Source organism: Sciurus vulgaris (assembly GCF_902686455.1).
Source record: "Sciurus vulgaris genome assembly, chromosome: 2".
Classification (NCBI taxonomy): domain Eukaryota; kingdom Metazoa; phylum Chordata; class Mammalia; order Rodentia; family Sciuridae; genus Sciurus; species Sciurus vulgaris.
The window spans coordinates 200,083,636-200,108,060 of NC_136462.1; the positions used below are offsets into that span (position 1 = coordinate 200,083,636).

Here is a 24,425-nt window from a genome sequence, read left to right on the forward strand (position 1 = left end):
ATTGGGAGGCAGGTTTGGGAGGCGGGGTCGGGCGCCCACCGCCTCAGGGGCGCTCGCGCCCCGCGACCCCGCACCCTGCACGCCCCCCATGCACACCAGCGCCGCCCCCGCACCCGCCTGCACCCCTGGGCCGCCCCGCGGCGCGTTTGGGCGCGTCCTCGGTGGGCCGATTTTTCGCGCTTCCCCTTCGGTTTATAGGGGCCGCTGCTATGGGTCGGTCCTCTGAAGAGGCTGGGGCGTCATCAGGCCGGCTAGAAAGCGCCGTTCCCCGGCGGGGACACTCAGTCGCGTCGGCACCGCGGAGCGGGCTGCGTCAGGTGGCTGGCCCGGCGCGGCGCTCGCTAGCTCTCTAGCTCTCTGGCTCGGGGCTGCGGCACCGCGGCTGGAGCGAACCCCTGTCCCGGCTCGGGGCGGCGGCGGGCGGCCGGCAGGCAGGCAGGCACTGCCTTGCGTGTGAGTGCACCTCACTCACATGTAAGTCGGGGAGCGCTGGGGCCACCCGCGGAAGTGCGAGTCGCCCGGCGCGGGCAAGAGCCACCGGGACTGGGACAGGGCAGAGGCGCCCGGCGCCGCTGCCCTGCCCCGCGCCTCCCCGGCATCCCCCAATTCTCTCTTTTTCTCTTTTTCTCTTCTCCATTGGCGTGCCCAAGAGCAAACCAAGGAGCGCCTGAGGGTAACTGCAAACTCGTGCCATCGCGCCTTTGCACTCTTCTTTTTTGAGTTGTTTGACATTTCTTGGTGCTTTTTGGTTTCTCGCTGTTGTTGGGTGCTTTTTGGTTTGTTCTCGCCCCTTTTTCGTTTGCTCATCCTTTTTGGCGCTAACTCTTAGGTAGCTAGCTCAGCAGCCCCAACCAAGCCCGGGCAGCCGCACTCCGCGGCCCGGGACAGCACAGCGGAGACCGCAGCTGAGCCCCCCGACACGGGGCGCACAGGGGCCGGACAGCCCGAGGCCGGGGGCAAGCAAGGCACCCGGGCCAGACGCGAGCCGGGCTCCCCGAGGTGGCCGGGGCACCATGCTGAAGATGGCCATGAAGCTCAAGGCTCGAGCAGCGGAGAGCGAGAAGAAGACAGCCGCGGCAGCTGCCGAGGTGGCTGCCGAAGCTGCTGCGGCGGCTGCGGCGCTAGCAGAGCCGCTCGCACCGCGGAAGAGCCGGGACACCGAGAAGACCCCGAAGAACGGGAAGAACCCGGCGCGGGAGGCGCCCCCCGAGAAGTTCCTAACCGACAAGGAGCGCAAGAAGATCGAGAAGAAGCTGCTGGAACAGAAGAGAAAAGAGGAGAAGAAGAAGGAGAAGGAGAGGAAGAAGTTGGAGAAGATGCTGAAGAAGAAGAAGGTGCCAGAAGCCCAGGAGGAGGCCCGAGGCCCCGAGGGCGCCGCCGCCGCAGACGACGACGAGGGCGCCGCGGAGGGCGCCGCCGGGGGCGGCGAGGGCGCCGCCGCCGGGGGCACGAGTAGGGCTTGGGCCGAGTGGGACACTGACTCGGGCGACGAGGACGACGCCTACTACGCGGCGCCGCGTGTTGGGGGCGTCGTGTGGCGGCCCGGGCCCCTCAAGGCTGGCGCACTTAGCGCCCACCTGCCCCTCGTGGTCTTCCTGGTCTTCTCGGTGCGCAGCCCCTCGTGGGTGCTCAACTTCCTGCTGCAGAAGCGCACGGAGCAGGGCCGTGGCTGCGGCTTCGTGTTTGGGGCGACCTGCTGCTTCAGAGTGTTCCTGGGCTGTGCCTTCTTCTCCTACTTGGGCGGCCGCACCAAGCGCAGAGGCCGCGGGCGCTCCGGGGCCAGTGGAGCCTTCGGCTCGGGCAATGGCGCCCGGCGCCGGGGGCGCGAGGAGCGGCTCATCTAGTCAGACCCCCAAGCCCCCCGCCACCGCCACCAGACACCACCATCGCTGTGTAGTGTGGATTTTTATTAGTGTTTTTGTGTGTGCGTGTGAACACATTTTCCTTTTTGGTTGCTCCGTTCTTTGGTTCGTGCTCGCCTCGCTTTTTTCCACACTCCCTGCTCTCTGGCTCTCTGTGTCTCTCTCTTTTCGAAATTTTCCTAAGTCCGGGCTCGCGCTCCCTCCCCTTCCGCCCACCCCGGCCCCTCGGCGGCGCCCGCGGGAGGGCGGGGAGCGGCGGCCTCGGGGGCCTCTGGGCGACACTGCCCGGGGGGTGGAGCGTTGGCGTCGTGCGAGGGGTCGTCACTGGCTCGGAGACGCCCCCTCTCTCCCCTTTGCCGGGCCCGACTGGGGCCCGCGCCAGGGGGGTGGGGGGGCGGCTCCCCGGCCCGTCCCGGCCCGGGCTGGGCGCGGGCGGAGGGACCCCCCTTCCCGGGCACCCGGGGGGACGCCTCCCTCCGCCGGCTCCCGCCCTCCCCGCTGCCGCCGCCGCTGCGGCGGCTGCTCCTCAGCCCTCCTCCTCCTCCTCCTCCTTCCACCCCCCTCGCCGCCGTCGCCTCCTCCTCCCCCCGCCTCCCCCCGCCCGGCGCATTTGGGTCGGGGCGGTTGCGGGCCGGGGCCGAGGCAATAAGAGCGGCGGCGGCGGCAGCGGCGGCAGCAGCTCCCGCAGCTCCTGCTCTGGTCCGCCTCGGCCCGGCGGCGGCCATCAGTCCCCTCGGCTTCGGCTAGAGGGGCGGGGAGCTGCGCGCGCCCCTCGGTCCGACCGACACCACCCTCCCCTTTGCGCCCGTCCGCGCGCCCCGCGGCCCGCGCCCCGCAGTCCGCCCCGCGCGCTCCTCGCCGAGGAGCCGAGCCCGCGCCCGGCCCGCCCGCCCGGCGCTGCCCCGGCCCTCTCGGCCCGCGTGAGGCCGCCCGCGCCCGGCCCCGCCGCCGCCGCAGCCCGGCCGCGCCCCACCGCCGCCGCCGCCATGGGCTGCCTCGGAAACAGTAAGACCGAGGACCAGCGCAACGAGGAGAAGGCGCAGCGCGAGGCCAACAAAAAGATCGAGAAGCAGCTGCAGAAGGACAAGCAGGTCTACCGGGCCACGCACCGCCTGCTGCTGCTGGGTAAGGGCGGGGCGGGGGGCGCCGGCCACGGCCCGGCCCGGGGGCCCCGAGGGGCGCCCCGCAGGCCGCGCGCGCCGAGCCCGCCCCCCGCCCCGGGCGCGCGCTCCCGGGCCCGCCGCCCACTCTTGGGCTCTGTTTGTGGGGGGCGAGGCCGGAAGGGGGACCCCCGGGCGCGGATTCGGCCGGGCGGGGGCTCAAAATGGTACGGGGGCCGTGGCGGCGCGGGTCCCCCTCCCCCGGCCCGTCCGCTCTCTCTGTGTCTTTCTTTCGCCCCCCCTTCTCTCTCTTTCGCTCTCTTTCTCTCTCTTTCTCTCTTTCCGCGAGGCCTACACGACGCCAGGGGCTTGGGTGCGTGTTGGGAAGGGGGAGGGGGAGGCCCACCGGGCTCCGGAGACTGCGACAAAAAGAGGGTTTCGGGGACAGGAAATGGGGTGGCGGGCAGAGGGAGGGGGACCCGCCTCCGTAGGGTGTGTGATTTGTTGGGAGAAGGCGAGCGGGGAGAAAAAGGGGCGAGAAGAGGAGGGGGTGACGCTGGGGGGCGCCGTGGTGGCCGAGGGGGCCTCGCCAAAGGGAGGCTTTGGCGGGGGAAGTGGCCGAGGAGAGTGGGGGGGCTAGTGACATCAGCCCCTCGGAAAGGACCGGAGCGGTAAAGGTGGTGCAGTGGGGGGAGGGGGCGCGGGCGAGTCGTGGCGCCGGAGTGGGGGGGGTGTTGGGGGGAGGCGGGAGCGCGGCGGCCGCTGGGCGCGACTTGGTGCGTTTCGGGCAGGACCGACTGTGTGCGGAGCAGACGTGTCCTGGGCCAGGCCTGGCAGTGGAAAGAAGAGAAGGAGAATCAAATAAAATAAAGACAAAAAAAAAAAAAAAAAAAAAAAAAGATAGTACGCAGAGTGCCCAATGAAGCCAAATGACACGTCATTTTACAGTATGACCTTTTTTCCCTTCCCGACTTGCAGGCTTTTTGAAAAGCAGAGAAGAGAATTAATTGTAGCAGCTCCCCCCCCCCCCAGCAGCGCCCCCCACCCGCGCAATAAACCATTAAAACACACACACACATTTTCCTGTTAGTTGACCACATTGAGAGTGCTTTGTGAAAAAAATAAAGGAGAAAGAACATTCACAAATCAGATAAAACTGGAAAATGACATTTGTCTGTAAATGGCTTCTTGGTCTGGAAATGGCGTTTTTAAAAATTTGTCCTTTACAAGGGGGAGGGATTGAGAGCGCTCTAAGGGAAAGACTTTTCCCAGGTGGGAGAGATGAAAAGACATTAATTAGTTGTTTGTCAAGTGACATTTGGTTGTTTGGTTTTTCTTCTCTTTTTGATTGTGGTTTTTCCTCTATGGCAAAAAAAAAAAAAAAAAAAAAAAGGGCGTGGGGGGGTGGGATCCTTAACTATGAGGAGATGGCCTTTCCTCCTCTTTTCTTTAAGGTGCTGCTTTGGTTAAAAACAACAAAACATTTTAAAAATTGTTGAAATGACCAATAGAATTACACAAGCATTAATTAGAATGGAAGTTTTCCACTTCCTTGGTTATTTAGTTATCTGAATAAATTTGTGAATTGGCTGGGTTAAGACCTAGTTCATGGTCACATTTCAACAAAACAGCTTGATTATCAAAAATACAATGTAAAAAGCCTTGTTGTTTTTCTTTTTTTCTTTGTGGTGGTGTTTGATTTGTTCTTTTTGGATGGGTCACGTCTTTGTTCTCCTGGGTCCAGATTTCTAAAAGCAGAAAATTATTAATTAAATGAAAATAAGTCTCTTTTGGTGTTTATGCATTTGCAATTTCAGTAATTAAATGGTGCATATGTGAAGGTGTCACCTCAAAACTTCTAAAGGTAGACTTATGATATGTGAATGTTAATATGCATATGATTTGATTTCAAAGTATAAACCTGGAAAAGTCTAGAATCTTTCTGTGAATAGGGCCTTGCTATCTGAATACTAAGTTAAGTCAAATGTGATGCTAATGGTACCTTAAATTTCTAACACCTTTTGTGTAAGTGCTCACAAAATCTCCACTTAATTTGAGACTGTTATTCTGAACACACCTTACCTTGCTGGGGGGCTCATCTTTTTAAGGCATCCTAGTCTATATGACTATATTTTTGTCACAATTCAGTAATAGCCTCTGGCACAGAAATCTGTAGCCCAGGCCAGTGACAACATTTTGCATTTTAAAATGGTGGGTTTCACTAAATAATGCCCCCCCCCAACCCACACACAAAGGAAATATCATAATGCTCCAAATCTTGGTTGTACAAGTTAATGACATGAAAATTGGTGAATTACAGAACCATAGAAAACTTAATTTTTAGCCCAGTTCTCTAATTTCATAATGTGGAAACTGAGGCACAGATCTATTCATGCCTGTAAGACAGGTGTTAAAAGTTTTTAGCAATTCTGAAATCAGAACACTGGAGATCCTGATTAATATTAGGAATTCTCTTAATGAGATCTCCTAATAGTGCTTTTTATATTTTAATTTATGAGCTATGCTCATTAAGATAGTGTTTGCTTTGAAATCAATGTTTGAATTTTGACTTTTACAGATGATTGATTATAGCATCATGGAAAGGCAAGCAAAGGAGGAATGCTTTGCTATCTGGGTAGTAAAGCAAAACAATATAATTAAAAAGAAAAAGGGTTAAAAACCACACAGATTTCTGTGGGAGGAGGGCAAAGAACTATCACCTAGGGTTTGTGGAGGGAGTGTGCATTTGCCAAAAAAAAACAAAAGAAAACAAAACAAAATGCAAAATAGCAGCAGCAGTCCTCCTCTAGCTTGATAGAAATGTGCATTTTCCTATAAAATATGCTATTTTTCAACAAATGAAAGGTGATTTAAAATGGAGGCATGTGTCCCTTCCTGCTTAGTTGGGAAAAGAAAGCTTAGAGTCTTTGAAATTCAGTGGTTTCCAGGCATATTTTTCCTTATGATCAAAGTCTTGTCCTTTTATTACTCTTTATTGTTGTTGCAGGTGACCTAATGCTAATATGGTCTCAAGTGCTATATTTGATATTAAAATGTGTTTTTGGAGAAGATGACAGATAATTGATGGTCTTCCATTTTCCTCTGCAACAGGGTGGTTGTATCCAGAGAGAATTTATATTTAGAAAGATAACAGTTTTCAGGGAGAGGAGGGTGAATAAGTAGATAAAATGTAATCTTGTGGTTTTAAGGTTGGATTTTAAGTAGCCCGAGGGTGGGGGCCCTGCATGGAAGGCAGCTGCATTGTGCCATGTTCGGGCGGGCAGTGCTGCATCCGTGCGTGATGTGGAGACTGCAGTGTCTGGGCATTGTCTGCGAATCCTGGGTATTTTAACCATGAAACATCTGACAAACAATGAATTATGTGGCTCACATACATTTATGTGTACATTTTGCCAGTCAGTCCTCACGTTTCACAGTTTTAACTTCAATTTTCTTTTTCCTCCTCAAATGACAAAATTGCGTCATTCTCCTTGGCCCGTGCCTTCAACACCCCACAATTTTTTAAACAACCAAAAAGGAGGGAAAACAAACAAACAAACCGAAAACAGCACAACCTTTAATTCTTGTTTGTTGTTCTGATGGTGAAATACTGCAGGTAGACACTGAGTTGGATGTTTATTTCATTTTCTCTGCGTCGAAATGTCAAGGAAAATTGCAAGTCTGTTACTTTGTGTTTGTTGTTGTGTTGCTTCTATGGAAAAACAAGCAGAAAGAACTGCAGTCCTTTCCCAGCCCAAAGTGTGAGATGCCTCCTTCTTAACCTGAGACTTACTTTCGTTTTCTAGGTGCTGGAGAATCTGGTAAAAGCACCATTGTGAAGCAAATGAGGATCCTGCATGTTAATGGGTTTAATGGAGAGTAAGTGTCAAATCTGTGTAAGGGCACTAAGTACAAGTGACACGTTTTATACTAACTTTAGGCTGAAGTATAGGCAGGTTTGGGGCTGGACAGCTAATTTGCACTTAATGTTTTTTTCTAATTTACATACTAGAAAATTCTAAGAGCTCTTTAGGACTCCCCCCTCCCTTTAATCTTTGGTGCAATAATAATAAAGCACAATCATAATAAAAATGAAGCACCAGTGTTCATATAAAACACCTCCCTATCCCGGGAAAGTGTGCCTGGTTGCAGAGGACAGTTAACAGCTCTTGGGCCACGACAGCGTCTCTGAGGCCAGGTTGTCTGCCGCAGCTTCTGCTGCAGTGACTCCAACATGGCCGACTGGGGCCTTGGCAGCCCCCTTGTCAGACCAGTGCTGACCACTGCAGAGATCCCCTCCTCCTCAGCAGATTGCAGCTTCATCAACCAGCCCAGGATGTTTTTAACTATTAGGAAAACATTGTTTCAATAATATCTTCATGTAAAAAAAAGTTGGAAGTGATCGCCCTTATTGATAATTTCTTTTTTTTTTTTTTTAATTGTCCCCTTTTGAATTGGTATTATGGGCAAATAATTATTTCACTTACTAATAATCAATACTCCCACCTAAAGAAATGAAAAGGGAGTTTTGAAATGATGGAAAGACTGGGAGCTAGATCTTCTAGCTGGTTCAAGGGGCCTTTTTGCCTTTGAAATGTCCTTCCAGGTCTGATGGTATACACAACACTAAGCAATACTTCAGTGAGATTAGACTTTTTTAAAAAGAGAGAGACGTCGGGATGCGTGTAGGGTCCTGCTTCCATGAAGAACGCAAACTGAGGAACACTCAGTAAATCAGGAGTTTGCTTTTTTCTACTCAGACCCCCAGATGGGGCCCATCCTCACTCCCGTAACAAAATGTGTGAAGAGAGAAGTGAATTGGTGTGCCCCTGCTTTTTCACTCCTGTGAAAGTGGTTAATCACCAGATCACAAGCACCTGAAGGCACTAGTTTGCAGTCACTAGCTGGTTAGTAGTCCCGTTCCTTTTCCTACATCTGCTTCCAATTGAAAGTCCGACCTTCATTTGCATTCGCTTCGGTTTCAAGAGGTAGAGTCAAGGGGGCAGTTTTGTTCAGTTAGGCACCCCTCAAAAACAAAAACCACCACTTGCCACGCATTAAGTGCTGGGGAAACGGAGATGAACTTTATAACCTTTCAGAGTGCCAAAGGCGGTTCTTTATGGAAAATTCTAGAATTTGTTAGATCAAATAATCAGAGCTTAGGAAAAGATGACATCACCCATAGAAATGGTCATTTTAGTTTAGGATCCTTTTTATACTTTAACCCTGAATTCAGAAGAGTAGTATGCAGAAGGGAAGGACGGGCAAATTTACCTACATTTGAGAATGATTCCACGAATTATTAATATGTACCTATATGCTATTAAGTCCGTCACTTTCACTTGTCACAAATCAATTCTGAAATTCCTGATACACCCTTGAATAAAACCCTGCCAGCAGAGACTGCCATCCTATCAATAAACAAACAAACAAACCCTAAAACAGACTTCTAGCCTTATATCTATAATATAAAGAAAAATCTTGCATAAATTCCAACCCCCTGCCATTTGTGGAGGTGGGGGGTGCTTCTTCATGAGACTAGTTAAGCAAAAGTAATTTGACCATGTACCCTCTGGATAAATATTTTGATTAAAGCTGGACATGGCTAGCATTTTAAAAGATACAGCAGCCACTGTTTACCTTAACTTGAGTTGGATGGAAGAGCAGTCTCCTTGAAATAATTCACTTGAGGTTTTATTACTCTACAGATTGCCCTAACATTTTTGAATTTTTACATAAAGCATTCCCCTCCCTAAGTGAGCCAGTCTAGCGCACACAAGGCTTCTAAACCAGAACTTCTCTTTTCTATTTTCTTTTCAAAAAGAGGAAGAGACATTCCTAGTTTGCCTCCTTCGTGGATCCCCGAGGATGTTAAATTTAGCCTGCGAAAGTGACATGCCGGCGTGTTCTTCATGGGGGTCTAAATACCTTGTTTTTACCCAGTTCAACTAAAGCTTCCTCTCTTCCTTTTCCTCACTGTGGTATTGCAACAAATGCAGCTCCTTCTAAACTAGGAATTCATTAGGAAATGGTGACCTCTGTCCCTAAGTGGTGGTCTGCCTGGTGCGGGGCTTTTTTCCCCCGTCCGTTCTCATACCCCACCCGCCAGTCCTGCACTTTGGCTAGCTGCAGTCTGCAGTATTAAATTTGCTTTAACTATCCATAAGCTACCATGCCAATTATGTTTTTGAGAATAACAATATTAATTTGACCTTCAGAAATAGAGATGAAATGTGGATTTCTTAACTCAAAGCTAACTCTTTATGTTTAATGTAAAAAAAAAAAAAAAAACAAAGCATCATTAACGTTAGTTGAGCTAAGCTAATCAATTACAAAACACGTTGAAGGTTCAGCTATCCTGCCCTTCCACCTTCGCTTTCAGAGAGCAATTCCTACTGTTTATGAAGATCAGGTTTTAGGGTTTTGTTTTTGGTTTTTACATTTTTTTGAATTTTTGTTTTTGGTGGTAGTGGGGTGGGTGTTTTTTTTTTTGTTTGTTTGTTTTTGGTTTTTTTTTTTTTTAAACCAGGCAATTGTAGTTGATAACAATTTACAAGGAACACTTATTTATAAATATAAACATTGTATGGGTAGTTGCTAGTTTCTCCCACTGCAAGAAGAGAGATTATTAATTTTGCACCAGGAAATAACGGGCAAAAATCTCAGCTGTCTATGCCTTTGCATGTTTGGATACAACATTGTGAAGATTCTGACCTGGGAGAATTAAGAGCCTTCTGAGCTGCCATATTCTCAAAAGAATAGTGAGATAAATCACTGCTTTAGTTCCCTAATGCATGTACATTTAGTGAAAGCACAAGAAAATAATTATCTGTCCCTCCTGTATCCGACCAGAGTCTCCAGAGGGCTCTGTTAATTCTGCAGTGAAGGTGTGGAATTCTTCCCCCTACGGCCTGCAGTCTCAATAGACACTCTGATTTAGCCAGAAAGGCGACCTAAGAATTAACGGGAGGATGGCGCGCGAATTGTTGCATTTGCTCTCGGCTGATTGTTTAAGAATGTGGAGAGGCTTGTGTGGGTTGTATGAAACTGCGGTGCCTTGCAGACTAGGTGAGCTTTCAATCTCTCTTTAAAAGGGGCGGCGAAGAGGACCCGCAGGCTGCAAGGAGCAACAGCGATGGGTAGGCACATTCAAAAACAGAAAAATTTTTAACAAACAAAACAAACATGAAGATCATACTGGGAAACTAAGGACACAAACCTGGGAAGAAAATAAAAATCATTTAAGGGCCATCAGCCATCTTGGTATACATTTGCAAATGACGTGTAAACAGCTTCTTAACAAGTGAAGTGCAAAACGTAATTTTTTTGGCATTTCTAAAGTATAATTAGATCCAGCTGGGGGAAAGTTATAGATTTCAACTTTAGACAATAGTTTAGAATTTTGAGAATTGATGTTTTTCCATATGGTTGCTATTTTTCCCCCAGTTCTCCATTTGAATCAACTACTTGTTTTCAAAATGTATCTACTAAATTCTATCCATCCAGTGGTTGGTCTGATTTTAAAATTTCAGATCACTGGGGGAAAAAAAAATGTTTTTCCCTCTCTTAAAATATGCAATGCCATACTGTTCTTAATTTTAAAAACACCTTGGCACTTAGCAACAGATCATTGTTAAGAATCATCTCGAAGCCACTGGCCTTTATAAAATGATCAGATTTACTTATCTAAGGCACTTCACATAGGCTGGATGAGGACATTCATGATGGCATCCATTTTTTCCATCATCATCATCTCTTTTTGCTTTCTGCATCCTGTACCATCTCCACGCGCATGCACACACACAGGCCCATGCATGCTAGGTGAGCCACGAGAACTCTGCTTGCATACTCAGCATGCAGGGATGGAGCAGCTATTTCTCATGAGAACACGCAGGTCCAACTGACTTAGCCTAGGGCATCTCAAAGAAATAGCTTCTGTGGCTGGGGTGGGGAGGGGCAAAGGACACGGGGTCGGGGACAAGTGACTGACACATGTTTGTTCATCTGTTTCTTTTAGAATATATTATCCCTAGATGATGGCTACAGTCTCTCCTCTTCCCGGCCTTGTCCTATCACAATTTGCATGCTGGAAATGCTCGGTCTTAAGAACCTCTAATAAGAATACTATTCTGTTGTCTGGGGGGAGGGGGGGCCCCTACCTATTACCTGACCTTTAAAGATAATTGAAAAAAAAAAAAAGGAAAAAAAGAAAAATCCTTAATTGGCAAAAATGTAATAGAATGACAATTGAGAGGCACCTATATAGAAAACTGATAATCTGCTGTACCAAAAGTTGGCATCTGAAAAATGACAAGTCCTTATTGAACAACCTACTGTGTACTAGATGTTGTGCTAAATCCTTGAACCCTACTAATACCTTGCCTGCACGTCTGTGACTGTTCTACAAGTAAATATAAGTATTAACATTCGTGTCAAATAAAAGTTCTTTGCATGTTTCAGCAGTCCCTGTATCTTGCGTCTGTCTTCTGTCTTTCTTCTTTTGTCTGTCTTTTCCCACAAAAGCACAAAAATAGGCATAGAACTGAATGAAACCTAGTACAGAGTGGCCCTCCCCTACCACTTAGTTGGAGGTAGGCAAGGACCCATTAAAAACATTAACCCCACTAATCTCTGTACATTTGGGGTTTGGGGAGGACATCGACATCCTGAAAGCATTTCTAGCCCCAGCCCCAACTATTTAGTCACTTGGAATTCTGGCAGTTGGCATGTATTTCGCCATTAAGTAGTTTAGAGACATCTAAGGAGTTTTCTCTGAATTTCACAATCAATGTTAAATTCATTAAGCGATAGTACAAATGATGATAAACCTGCCAGCCCCCAGTGTAACATCTCCATCTACATAGTAATTGCTTCAATGGAAGAATTTTATGTTTTAGTATCACACACCCGAATTAGATTTTAGATTTCTATTTTAGCTGTTTTATACTTGATATACTCCCACACCTATTCACATACGTAGATGAATACTGAACACGTTCTCAAAATATCCGTATTTTAAGACTGGAAGTTTTCCAATTATCATACTACTACTTAGACCAAAATATCAAGCTGAATGAAGGAATCTCGTGTCTGGAAGTATTTTTCTCTTGCTGTATGTGGGTTTGGGTATTATATTATCCAAACACACTTCATCTTCCTTTGTGAAACCTTCAACCCAGAGGTTTGGGGCATTCAATACCAATGACAGGGAGCCCGTTTTTGATAGGTGGGAGTGGGTTTGTCCTGAGGGGTTTTAGGTAAATTCTGAATTCAAGCATGAACATTAGGGATGTCAGCCATGTCCTGTTACTGTCTAAAATCTGAATAACTGATTTTAGACTAATGCTAAGGCTGGAAATTCACAGTTTCAGGAATGATCATTAATTCTGTACATCTGGAGCAGATGGGCCCCCACTGAATGGTCGGGACTCTTGATCTCTTTAAATATAGGAGGGTGGAGCTTTGAAGAGCCCAGGGGCCAGATGCAGCTTTCAGGTTTGTTCATGATGCCCCGAAACACAACACTTGTACCATGTGCCCCCGGGGACCTGATTCCCTCCGCACACTGCTCTCACTGAGCCGACCCTGAGGAATTCCTGGCACCACCCCCCCACATCAGACACTCCCCTCTGCTGACATGAGCAGCACCCCAGACCTTTCTCGCACCTTCTGTGAAGGAGCAGAAGTCTAAGGGCCCATCTGTGAGGCTCAATTCTAAGAAAGGAGTGACTCTTGAGACCATTCATAAAATGAAGGCCCATTCCTCAAATATGTAAATACTCAAAAAGTAAAATGCTAGGGAAATATTAGCTATTATACTGAAAAAGGAAAGAACAGGTTCTCTGAGGGGGGCTGGTATGCATATGAACCTGTCCCCAACGAGGCCCACCTGTGCCCCCCACCTGCAGCACCACTGACCCTTCCCTGGCTTCAGTTGCTATCAGTCCCCCTTTGTATTTCCTGTGCCTTGATTTTCTGTCCTCTGAAGGAGTCATTTGTTTAATTTCTGTCTCTATTCTGTAACTTCTGTTGAACCAATCAAGTGAATACTTCAAAAAGTGGGAATCTGGTTTCTTTAATTACAAGCAGCAAGAAAAAGTAGCTTTATCCTCAGTGGCTGCTTCTGTGACTAGGATTCCTCTTGGCTTTAGTGTCCCCATTAGAGGGTGAGGCTGTGTCTGGCCCCGGGGCCCTGCCCCCAGTAGGGGCTGTGCTTGCTGGTACCCCCCCTCCCCTCAAGCCAGGGCTAGACCTCGGACCTCGAGCAGAAGGTGCTCTGTTGTCCCTTAAAAACATGTTTGGGACACAGGAAGCTGAGGCAGGAGGGGTCGAGCTCCAGGTCAGCCTCAGGACTTAGAAGGACTTGTCTCAAAGGGGCTGGGGGTGTAGCTCAGTGGTACAGTGCCCGGGGTTCAACCTCCAGTACAATGAAAAACAAAAGCTTGGGAGTCTCTCCTGACTGTGCCTTCAATGAAGGCCAGTTTCTAAAAGACATAAAATATTTTGGGTCAGTATAATCTGGTGCAAAAAATAACATTCTATCAGGGAACCAGAACAGCCCAAGGTTATGGCCTTTACCCTTTGGCCTTTACCAGTGGCTCTGAATAGAGACAGTTCCACAAAGACCACAATGGGCTGCATCAGGAATGGATGGACATCCCCTACCACTGTCTTTAGGACTTCTGGGGGTGGGGGGTCTTCTGGTTCCTAAAAATACTGAGGGACCAGTGTGCATGACATCATAAATAGAAGTATCGCTAGCTGCAGAACCCAAACAACATCTCCCTATGACAGACTCGCGACTATTGAAATCACAGGGCTATTTAATAACTCCTGTTTAATAAGTAGGACTGCAGAGCCCTGGAATCTCTGATTAATGATTATTAACACCACCCCTGGCATTCGCTGGTTGTCAGTAGCAACCCAGTGAATCCCAAGTTAAACCTCTTAATGACCTGTGCACCCTCAACCCCCAGTAGAAGTGCTGATAAGGGGGCCAAGTAGGAGGAGCCTTTTAGGCAGTGGTGGTGCATGGTCTGGGGCTGCAAACCCATGGAGCCAAATCTGGAATAGCAGATTAACCAGTGCAACCTCTGGTACAGTTGATGGTGATCTCTCTAGGTGCCAACTTACTAGCCACTCCCATCTGACGTGTCCTTAGGGCACATTTGGGAGGGTTTGACATACTCGGGTGCCTCCAATCTGCACAGATCTGAACCCACACTCCTTGAAGAACAGAATACTATGCTTTTTAGTTGGAGTATCTTGATTAAGGTGACCGCTGGTCAGCGGGATGCAATATGATTTTCTTTTCTTTTCAATCCCACTGTAGTGAGAAGGCCACGAAGGTGCAGGACATCAAAAACAACCTGAAGGAGGCCATTGAAGTACGTGCAGCTCCCCGCTCTCTTTAGTTCCCCCTCCCACACGTGCAGTTTCGTGCCCCTGACTGCTTTACTCAATCACTTTCAGACCATCGTGGCTGCCATGAGCAACCTGGTGCCCCCTGTGGAGCTGGCCAACCCTGAGAACCAGTTCAGAGTGGACTACATTCTGAGCGTGATGAACGTGCCTGACTTTGACTTCCCACCTGTAAGCCACCCCCTGCCCTGGTAGCCCCCACCCCCACTCACCTGCACAATAACCTGATCCCATAAGAACATCAGGGACGGGCCCCATACCCAGCCAGTAGTGTGGCCACACACATAGGAAGTTAATCGCAAATGTACCCTGAATGCCGGAAAAAGAAAAAACATCATTAGGTCTTCGTTCAAGGTGGATGAGCTAAATTGTATCACCCCTTGTCAATCTTGGCTCGCCCACCCCACAAATGAACACCACCTTTAAGCTACAATTCTCACTTTATTAGACTGTGAATTTTTATGAGGGAAATAATCCTGAGCTATGATAGGCTTAATTATTCCCTCATCCACATATTAGGACCAACGAAATTGTGCTGAAGATGACAAATATTAATTGTCAAGTTAATCTAGGCACGTCCTAAGATACTGAGGGATGCATAGATAAAGAGCCCAGAGAGACAGTATTCTTTTTAAACCAGCTTACCTTTTCACATTTATTAAGATCAGTAATTCACCACCAGAGGAGAACAGGAATTAACTATGCCAACTTGTTAGACTTGCTGAATTAAAGTTCTTGATGAGCATTAATCTGTCGTGTGGACTTGGCCATGTGTGGGCAAGCGTGGGTCACAGGAAACTATGGCCTCAGAGTCTGAATGATAGTGTTCTTGGTTTAGTGCACACTCGCAACTTTCTCTAAAGATGCTTTCTTGGGTTCACTTTTAGGAATTCTACGAGCATGCCAAGGCTCTGTGGGAGGACGAGGGAGTGCGTGCCTGCTACGAGCGCTCCAACGAGTACCAGCTGATCGACTGTGCCCAGTAGTAAGGGGCTTTCCTACTTTCTGGGGTCCACACATAAAGTAGGGAAAAATGGAAAAACTGTAAAAACCTGCAATTCCCGTGATTCTTTTCGTAGAAGCCAACCAGTTTTCCACTAGCAGTTAGAAAGTTCTAGTCTGATTCATTTGTTTTACAAAGAAAGTCCTTAATTGCACTTTTTAGTACAGTGGCTCTATTTAATATCAACAATTAATACCTGGTTAGAGCAAAATGATAATTACTTACAATAAAATGATGCTCATAGTTAATTAGCTTGAAGTAATTAATTGAAATGACCTCCAAGCATTTAGGGAAATAGGGCAGCTATCATGTGTTGGATAATGTAAAAATGTTATCTTTTATTGCTACAATTTAAAAACATAACAAAGAACAGAGGAGACAAAAACAGGCCCCTGCTCCTTGGCAGTGGTGACTGCCTGACTGTTCCTGCTGTTCCCAGCACCTCCGTGGTTGCTCTTTCAGAGAACATAGTGCCACACATCTGGAAAGTTACCTTTTAAAGACTTTACGACCTCCTTCATCCTGTGCACGCATAGGAAGCATGTGGTGGTCCAAGTCATTAAAAAAAAAAAAAATTAGAACTATCTTTTGTTTGCTGATGCCGCACAAAGACACAAAGCAGTACAGTTACGATACCCTAAAGCAGGAGTGTCTTGTCAGTGGGGGATGAGGGGACACTAGATGTCATCTCCAGATCACGTGAGCTGATGTTAAGGTCTGTGAAATCCATCAGTTTGTCTTGCCCCGGCCCCACTTTCCCATAGGAAGCTCTTTTTGATTGTTTTCAATTATCATATACATAGATGAGTCACAGTTTAGTACACAAGCAAAGTTGTATATTCTTTCAAGGAACAAGAAAAACAGTCCGTCGTGGCCAGTCCCCACGGCCCCCAGCCCCCACTCCTCTAACAAAGTGCCTGATTTTCTCAAAAGTTTGAACTAAAAGCTGGAAGCACTAATTATAGTAACGCAAAACAAATGGAAATCCTGGAATTGTTTGCAATTTGTATTTTGGATCCAAGTCAGGAGTTAAGTACAGGTACAAGATTAGGAGGTTTAGCCATCCCAACTGTGAATACTGGGGGCAGAGGCCATGTTACAATTTCATTAATTAACAGCAGTTTAACTAGGTAGTTTGTTTTACAGTCATATCATTTAAAAAAGTTTTTGGCTTCTGGGGTTTTTTTTGTTTTGTTTTGTTTTTAACAATGCAACATTACTCCTGAATCCTTATCTGAAAATGACACCATTTGCACAGATTATGGGAAGTTTAAGAAAACTCAGAAAAAGAGAACAATATCACTCAAAACTTTTAAACATCCTCCCTACGGGGAAGATTTGAAGAGTAGTGACCAGTGTGCTCTGGTTTGACCGCCTGCATATTGGAGCGGGGGTCCTGGTGCGGTGCCCATTTCTTAAGCTGCCTATTTTTGTTTGTTGAGCTGGAGTTTGGCTGGCCACACTCCAGATGTCTTCTCACAAGATTTGGTGCGGAGTATCTATTTTTAGAACTGTGGTTCTGTTGCCATGACAATATGCTGGAGGCCAGGGTGGCTGGGGAGCTATTTCTGGACCCTGCTGTAATATAAGATTGATTGGGCAAGTTAGTATATCCTCCCAGCCAGACTAACTCCAAACTGGTAAAAAGGAAGGGAGAGGGGGGAAAAAAAGAACTTAGGGGTTTTCTTTAGTCTTTTCCCCTTCCTGATTCTTTTCTGATTTGCCCACTTTAAAACAATTCCCTCCTCCACCCCCCAAAAACAGAAAATCCAAACTAGTCTTAACATCAGTTTTCCATATTAGTTAAATTACCCCAGTCTTACAAAAGTTAATTTCCCTAAACATGTGTCCAGTCAAGCAACACAGGCAAGATACCCCTTTTTAAACTGAAAGTTCCACATGTGGAGTGTTGCATATCATGGACATCACAGATCGGAAGGGAGCTTTGTGTGTGTTTCCTGTTCGGCACAGCAAGGGCAAGAAGGGCCCCTTTGTGCCAGTGGCTTTTGTTCTCGTTAATCAATGAGATTCTTAAAAAGTAGAAAGGAAGGACAGATTCTGAGTAACAATCTCCTTTGCCCTTGCAGGGAAGGTCCTTGCTGCTTTAAGTGTGCCACTTCACACACATTACATTTTTTAAAAAGCTGAATGGCATGGAAGTAGACAGTTATCAGACTATTTGCCATTTTAGTCAATGCCAAAAATTTGAAAATTAAAAAATTGTTTTGGTTAGTCTTACGAAATATTACAGGATCTGATAAGCCTCATTTGGGGTCCTCGCCCTACTGATTGACACACACAAAGCTAGACTTTTAAAATTAGAAGCAAGATTAAAGCCCTTGCTACTATCCTGGGCTGCCTGTCATCTCTTTGGGACAATTCTTCCCATTTAGCCAGGACTTGTGGAGGACACAGACAGTTGGCCAGTTGGTGTGTGAGCCCTTTTAACATCACCTTGTGTCTTCTCTTTTCCTCCAAGCTTCCTGGACAAGATTGATGTCATCAAGCAGGCCGACTATGTGCCAAGCGACCAGGTATGCAACCTTTTCACTGTCAGAGGACTTGGAGCGCACTTTCCAAACTACTCAAGATTTCTGCTCCAGATCCATGATCATTATTTCCATTGAATTGGTGAGATCCATTGATCCATGCTTTGTTTTAGGACCTGCTTCGCTGCCGCGTCCTGACTTCTGGAATCTTTGAGACCAAGTTCCAGGTGGACAAAGTCAACTTCCAGTAAGTGGATATTCCTCTTTATACAAAACAGAGACAGTGGTTTCTTGACATGCCCAGTTAGAGTGGTGGATCTTTTGGAAGAAATAACCAGATGTCCTTTATCTCCATCAGCATGTTCGATGTGGGCGGCCAGCGGGATGAACGCCGCAAGTGGATCCAATGCTTCAATGGTACGGATGGACGTTGTGGGCTCCATGCTCTCCAAGGGCATGTGCTTTTGGAATTACAAGGGGTCATTACTGCTTCTAACTCTCACTGCTTTTGCTCTCTTTGAAGATGTGACTGCCATTATCTTCGTGGTGGCCAGCAGCAGCTACAACATGGTCATCCGGGAGGACAACCAGACCAACCGCCTGCAGGAGGCTCTGAACCTCTTCAAGAGCATCTGGAACAACAGGTATGTGGTAGGGCAGCTCCCTGCTTGCCCTGGAACCCCGGGACTTCTCTCAAGGGCCTGCTTTGCACTGTCCTGGCATTAAACCTGCCCCTCTCTCTGTTAGATGGCTGCGCACCATCTCTGTGATTCTGTTCCTCAACAAGCAAGATCTGCTCGCTGAGAAAGTCCTTGCTGGGAAATCGAAGATTGAGGACTACTTTCCAGAATTTGCTCGCTACACTACTCCTGAGGATGGTACGCATGACTTCCTTCTGTGTTTGATGTGGGCACACTCGAGTGGTCCTTTTCCCAGTGCAGGGGGCTGAGAACTCCCACCACTGAGGTGTAAAGGCCTGTCTGGGAAACCAGGGCTCTCTGCTCACTTTCAGACAGAGAAATCGAGTGCTGAGAAGTTAAGGGGTGGAGTGGTATTGACACCCTGGCTGTGCTCTGTCCTCTTATCCGTAGTGAATAAAGTATTTCCGTTCTTTATAGCCACTCCCGAGCCCGGAGAGGACCCCCGCGTGACCCGGGCCAAGTACTTCATCCGAGATGAGTTTCTGGTGAGTAGAGCTTTCTGTAGTCCCCACTCTTTTCTACAGATGCAAACTTACTAGTTCCAAATTTAGGGATTAACCACCCCGTCCTCCAGTTTGACTTCACCCGTGCCCAGCCAGCATTCATTTTGGGTGTCTGCACCCCTTCATTTGATTTTGGCTCTGTATCACGTGGGCAGCTCTTCCACCCTCAGAGCCTCCTGGACAGGGTCACTGACCACGTCTTGTACTTGTGCCCACAGAGAATCAGCACTGCTAGTGGAGATGGGCGCCACTACTGCTATCCTCACTTCACCTGCGCTGTGGACACTGAGAACATCCGCCGTGTGTTCAACGACTGCCGTGACATCATCCAGCGCATGCATCTTCGTCAGTATGAGCTGCTCTAAAGAGGGAACCCCCAAATTTAATTAAAGCCTTAAGCACAATTAATTAAAAGTGAAACGTAATTGTACAAGCAGTTAATCACCCACCATAGGGCATGATTAACAAAGCAACCTTTCCTTTCCCCCGAGTGATTTTGCGAAACCCCCTTTTCCCTTCAGCTTGCTTAGATGTTCCAAATTTAGAAAGCTTAAGGCGGCCTACAGAAAAAGAAAAAGAAAAAAAGAAAAAGGCCACAAAAGTTCCCTCTCTCTTTCAGTAAATAAAATAACAGCAGCAAACAGAAATAAAGAAATAAATGAAACAAATGAAATAAAAAATGAAACAAATGAAATAAATATTGTGTTGTGCAGCATTAAAAAAATCAAAATAAAAATTAAGTGTGAGCAAAGAAAGACGTGACTCCTGTGAATTATTTGCGACCTGAGGCCCTTCGCATTGTTTTAGGGTTAAACTTGGTCCTTCAGTTGAAAGTTTGGAAGCCCATGTTGAGGTTACAGGTCCCAAGTTAATAAATGGGAGTAATGACCTAACCCTTAGGACACTGTGCCCCAGTCCAGGAATACCACATTTTGATCATGGCTGCCAACTCACACTCTGAACATCCTCACATGGCGTGCCTGTTTACCTGGTCTCCCTTGAAAAAGTGTTAGGCCTTTGTTATCAGATATGGACTAAGTGATGTGGAGAAATTTGCACCAGTCAGTGGGGGGAAGTGGGGTTATTCAAGAAATGGTTTTGAAACAGTGGGCTGGCTGCCGGGGAAAACTTGAGCAGAGTCCCTACCTCACTCTGCACACCAGAATGAATTGGACGTGGATCTGTCACGTACATCTAAGTTTAAAAGCTACTTTTTTAAAAAATGACTGTTTTTCCAATTAAGATCCTGGTCTATAGAAGGCCTCTGTAAGCATGACTAAGACCTAAAAGCCAAAAGGGGCTGGGGTGAGGTGAAATGAAAATCACATAATAAATGTGGGGGAGGGGTTGGGTAAAATATGAAAACCACATAATAAATATGGGGGAGGGGTCGGGTGAAAAATCTGTAAAAGGGTTGATTAATACATAAAAAGTTCTTAAGAATAAGCAAAAGTATAAAAATGGGAAAAGTCCATTAACATGTAATTTACTAAAAAGATGAACATCTCAGAATATGTGGAATATCATTCAGCAAAAATGCAAAGAAAGCACACTTACTCTAAGGGATGGGTGGTCATCAGCCCTCATGGTGCCCATGTTAAACACAGATGCCCAGTTGCAGTGTGGCTTGAAACTCCCTCCAAGCTTGTGGTCACCCACGGTGACCTGGTGTGGTTCCCTGAAATGTTGGGAGAAGAGGCCAGTGCTGACCCCAGCATCACCCTCTGTGCCCTCTGACATGGTCAAATGGGACATGAGTCAAATCCATTATGTGACCAAGCCCCAAATCCACTTTGTTCTCCAGATCAAACAATCCCAGTCAAGATCATTGTCCGCTGTAGTTCTCGATTATGAGCCCCAAGGAGGGCCGAAGAAGTAGCAAGTACCCCCACTTCCATCTCCATAAACCTTTCCAAAGTCTACATAACATTCAGCCCACGTGATAATTGTATTTACTATGTACATATTGTTAGAAATTAAGTCTTGAACGTCCCAGAAAAATCAAGTAAAAATCGGGGCTTGGTATGACAAGTCCACAAATTCCCATAATTCCCCCAACCCCCCAGTAAACATAAAATCCAAGTAAAAACTGGGGATTGCTATGAAAATATATTCAGCAGACCAGACCAATTCCCATAATCCTTTGTAGTCCCCTAAATAAACATACAACCCAAGGAAAAACTGGGGATTGCTATGTAATTACAATTCAGAACACCAGACCAAATCCCATAATCCATTATAGGCCCCCAATAAACACAACTAACACCCAGCTACAACAATCACCTGAAGTTACAAGACCAGTATGCCACACAAACATTTAAATAAGGGCCATGCTGCCTGGAAAACCAAGTTCAAATCCCCAGACCCCAGCTGCTCTTCCAAGATGGTCACCCACACACCCTGCCCATAGAAATTCTAGAAGCTGCTCATGTAAGCCACACAAGAGTGTCACAGCATCAGCCAAATGTCCTTCAAAGTGAGAAAACACAATTCCCAAGGGAAATGATATCCCAGAACTCCACCTTGCTGGTCAAAACTGGCAGAGATATCATGGTATCTTCTAGAAGGAAGACAATAAAATCACAGCCATGAGACACCTACTATGTGTCAGTCACTGCCCAGTGAGATAGGTTCAGCTGTTGCTGCCTTTTTACCAATGAGTAACAGAGGCCTAGAGAGGCCCAGGAGACATGATCAGCAAGCAGAAAGGTGCTTTTGATTTTGACACCACACTGTTGTCCTGGAAGATGCAGGAAGATGGAGGAAAAGGTCTGCTGATGTTCCACGGTGACGCCTGTTGTCAGGAGTCCAGGACCTGTGACCCAAGGGGAAATCCTGCAGGGTACCATGGGACTCCCACCCAGGTGGTAGGGTGGAGTCTTCTTCCCTCCGAGAGCGAAGGGAAGCGTGCTCTGACTCCCCTCCCCACGGGCCTGGCCTTTGTCGGGGGTCCCCTAGTCCCTCAGTTGGGTCTGAGTCCTGCCTCCCTGCCTTATGATTCATGCCATCTATTTAAAATGTTTTTGTTTCCCTCTACCCTTTGACCTGGTACCAAACAACTTTTATAGGACCATTTTAAAAATCCAAGTTCTAGAATCTTCCGAAAGAAAAAAAGAATACAAAGAGTTTTGTCTAAATCTTTGATTGCATGAACTTAGTTTTTAAAAAATTAAGCTGAATTTTAAAGCTCTATTTAAATGCAAAACAACGTGTTGTTCTAAAGGTGACAATTTGTACCACACTTCATTAAGTTTCAGTAAGCCAAATATTATAAATGACTATTCATTATTGACCTTTTGAAAATTGAAACATGATAATAAACCATTAGGCCCCTTCACAGTATGAGTGTCTGGAATTTTTTTTTTTTCTGCCTCCACATTTATTTAAATTTGGGCAAAATTATACTAAAAGAAATGGCCTCATAGCCATTCTGTCAATGACTTTCTCCTACTATAATGCAGTTTTTGATGGTTTGGGTTGTCTTTGCCTTCAACAAATGCATAGAGAATATGAAATCTATGCCAGTCCACCAGAGTTCTGCTTTCATAGGGACACCCCCATTTACTGAACAAGTAACCAGAAGAATTCAGGTAGTAGCTAGGCATAGTGGCACATGCCTGTCATCCCAGGAAGTTATACTTTTAATAAGGGCCACACTAAAAAGTTATCACAATAAGCACTTAATTTGAGTAATTGCGACCCAGGTTTTATTTTAGAATAAAACTTTATTTGTCTAAAGTAATTGACTAGAACACTAAAGAAAGAAATTAAAGAACACCTTAGAAGATGGAAAGATCTTCCATGTTCTTGGATAGGAAGAATTAATATTGTCAAAATGGCCATACTACCTAAAGTGCTATACAAATTCAATGCAATTCCAATTAAAATCCCAATGACGTACCTTACAGAAATAGAGCAGGCAATTATGAAATTCATCTGGAAGAATAAGAAACCCAGAATAGCTAAAGCAATCCTTAGCAGGAAGAGTGAAACAGGGGGTATTGCAATACCAGATCTTCAACTCTACTACAAAGCTATAGTAACAAAAACGGCATGGTATTGGTACCAAAATAGAAAGGTAGATCAATGGTACAGAATAGAGGACACGGACACAAACCCAAATAAATACAATTTTCTCATACTAGACAAAGGGGCCAAAAATATGCAATGGAGAAAAGATAGCCTCTTCAACAAATGGTGCTGGGAGAATTGGAAATCCATATGCAACAGAATGAAACTAAACCCATATCTCTCACCATGCACGAAACTAAACTCAAAATGGATTAAGGACCTCGGAATCAGACCAGAGACCCTGCAGATTATAGAAGAAAAAGTAGGTCCAAATCTTCATCTTGTTGGTCTAGGACCAGACTTCCTTAACAGGACTCCCATAGCACAAGAAATAAAAGCTAGAATCAACCACTGGGATAGATTCAAACTAAAAAGCTTTCTCTCAGCAAAGGAAACTATCAGCAATGCGAAGAAAGTGCCTACAGAGTGGGAGAATATCTTTGCCAATCATACTTCAGATAGAGCACTAATCTCCAGAATCTATAAAGAACTCAAAAAACTCTACTCCAAGAATTCAAACAGTCCAGTCAACAAATGGGCTAAGGAAATGAATAGACACTTCACAGAAGAAGATCTACAAGCAATCAACAAACATATGGAAAAATGTTCAACATCTCTAGTAATAAGAGAAATGCAAATCAAAACCACCCTAAGGTTCCATCTCACCCCAATTAGAATGGCGATTATCAAGAATACGAGCAACAACAGGTGTTGGCGAGGATGTGGGGAGAAAGGTACACTCATACACTGCTGGTGGGGCTGCAAATTAGTGCAGCCGCTATGGAAAGCAGTGTGGAGATTCCTTAGAAAACTTGGAATGGAACCACCATTTGACCCAGCTATCCCACTCCTTGGCCTATACCCAAAGGACTTAAAATCTGCATACTACAGAAATACAGCCACATCAATGTTCATAGCTGCTCAATTCACAATAGCCAGACTGTGGAACCAACCTAGATGCCCTTCAATTGATGAGTGGATAAAGAAACTGTGGTATATATATACTATGGAATATTACTCAGCCATAAAGAATGATAAAATTATGACATGTGCAGGCAAATGGATGAAATTGGAGAATATCATGCTAAGTGAGATAAGCCAATCTCAAAAAGCCAAAGGACGAATGATATCGCTAATAAGTGGAGGTTGACACATAATGGGGGGGAGGGAAGGGTTAGAGTTAGGGTTAGGGAGGGGGGCAAGTATAGAGGAAGGAACTACTGTATAGAGGGTAAAGAGGGGTGGGAGGGGTGGGGGGAAGGGAAAAAAATAACA

General features: G+C 46.4%; 1 protein-coding gene across 8 annotated transcripts; it reads left to right on the plus strand.

Moving 5' to 3' along the window:
- Positions 1–306: 306 nt before the first annotated feature.
- On the plus strand, positions 307–19,834 carry LOC306652923 (guanine nucleotide-binding protein G(s) subunit alpha). 8 transcript variants are annotated; one of them, XM_079125588.1, is made up of 13 exons: positions 307–474; positions 6,769–6,841; positions 10,057–10,100; positions 14,291–14,349; positions 14,435–14,554; positions 15,271–15,368; positions 17,866–17,920; positions 18,049–18,122; positions 18,234–18,292; positions 18,399–18,519; positions 18,623–18,753; positions 18,994–19,061; positions 19,298–19,834. In XM_079125588.1, the coding sequence occupies exons 2-13, from the start codon at positions 6,807–6,809 to the stop codon at positions 19,442–19,444; spliced, it is 1,011 nt and encodes a 336-aa protein (XP_078981714.1). In that variant the 5' UTR covers positions 307–474; positions 6,769–6,806; the 3' UTR covers positions 19,445–19,834. The 8 variants fall into 8 exon arrangements, with proteins under 8 accessions (XP_078981714.1, XP_078981715.1, XP_078981716.1 ...); XM_079125589.1 differs by having other exon boundaries at positions 309–474; positions 10,057–10,101; positions 14,295–14,349; XM_079125584.1 differs by lacking the exon at positions 307–474 and adding an exon at positions 2,422–2,987.
- Positions 19,835–24,425: the final 4,591 nt, after the last annotated feature.

Bases quoted from the DNA above. Each gene is read 5' to 3' on its own strand.
- LOC306652923 (XM_079125584.1), top strand. From the start codon at position 2,849: ATGGGCTGCCTCGGAAACAGTAAGACCGAGGACCAGCGCAACGAGGAG. The intron at 6,842-10,056 runs GTAAGTGTCAAA...TCTCTTTAAAAG, and splicing joins GTTAATGGGTTTAATGGAGA to GGGCGGCGAAGAGGACCCGC. The intron at 10,101-14,290 runs GGTAGGCACATT...TTCAATCCCACT, and splicing joins TGCAAGGAGCAACAGCGATG to GTAGTGAGAAGGCCACGAAG.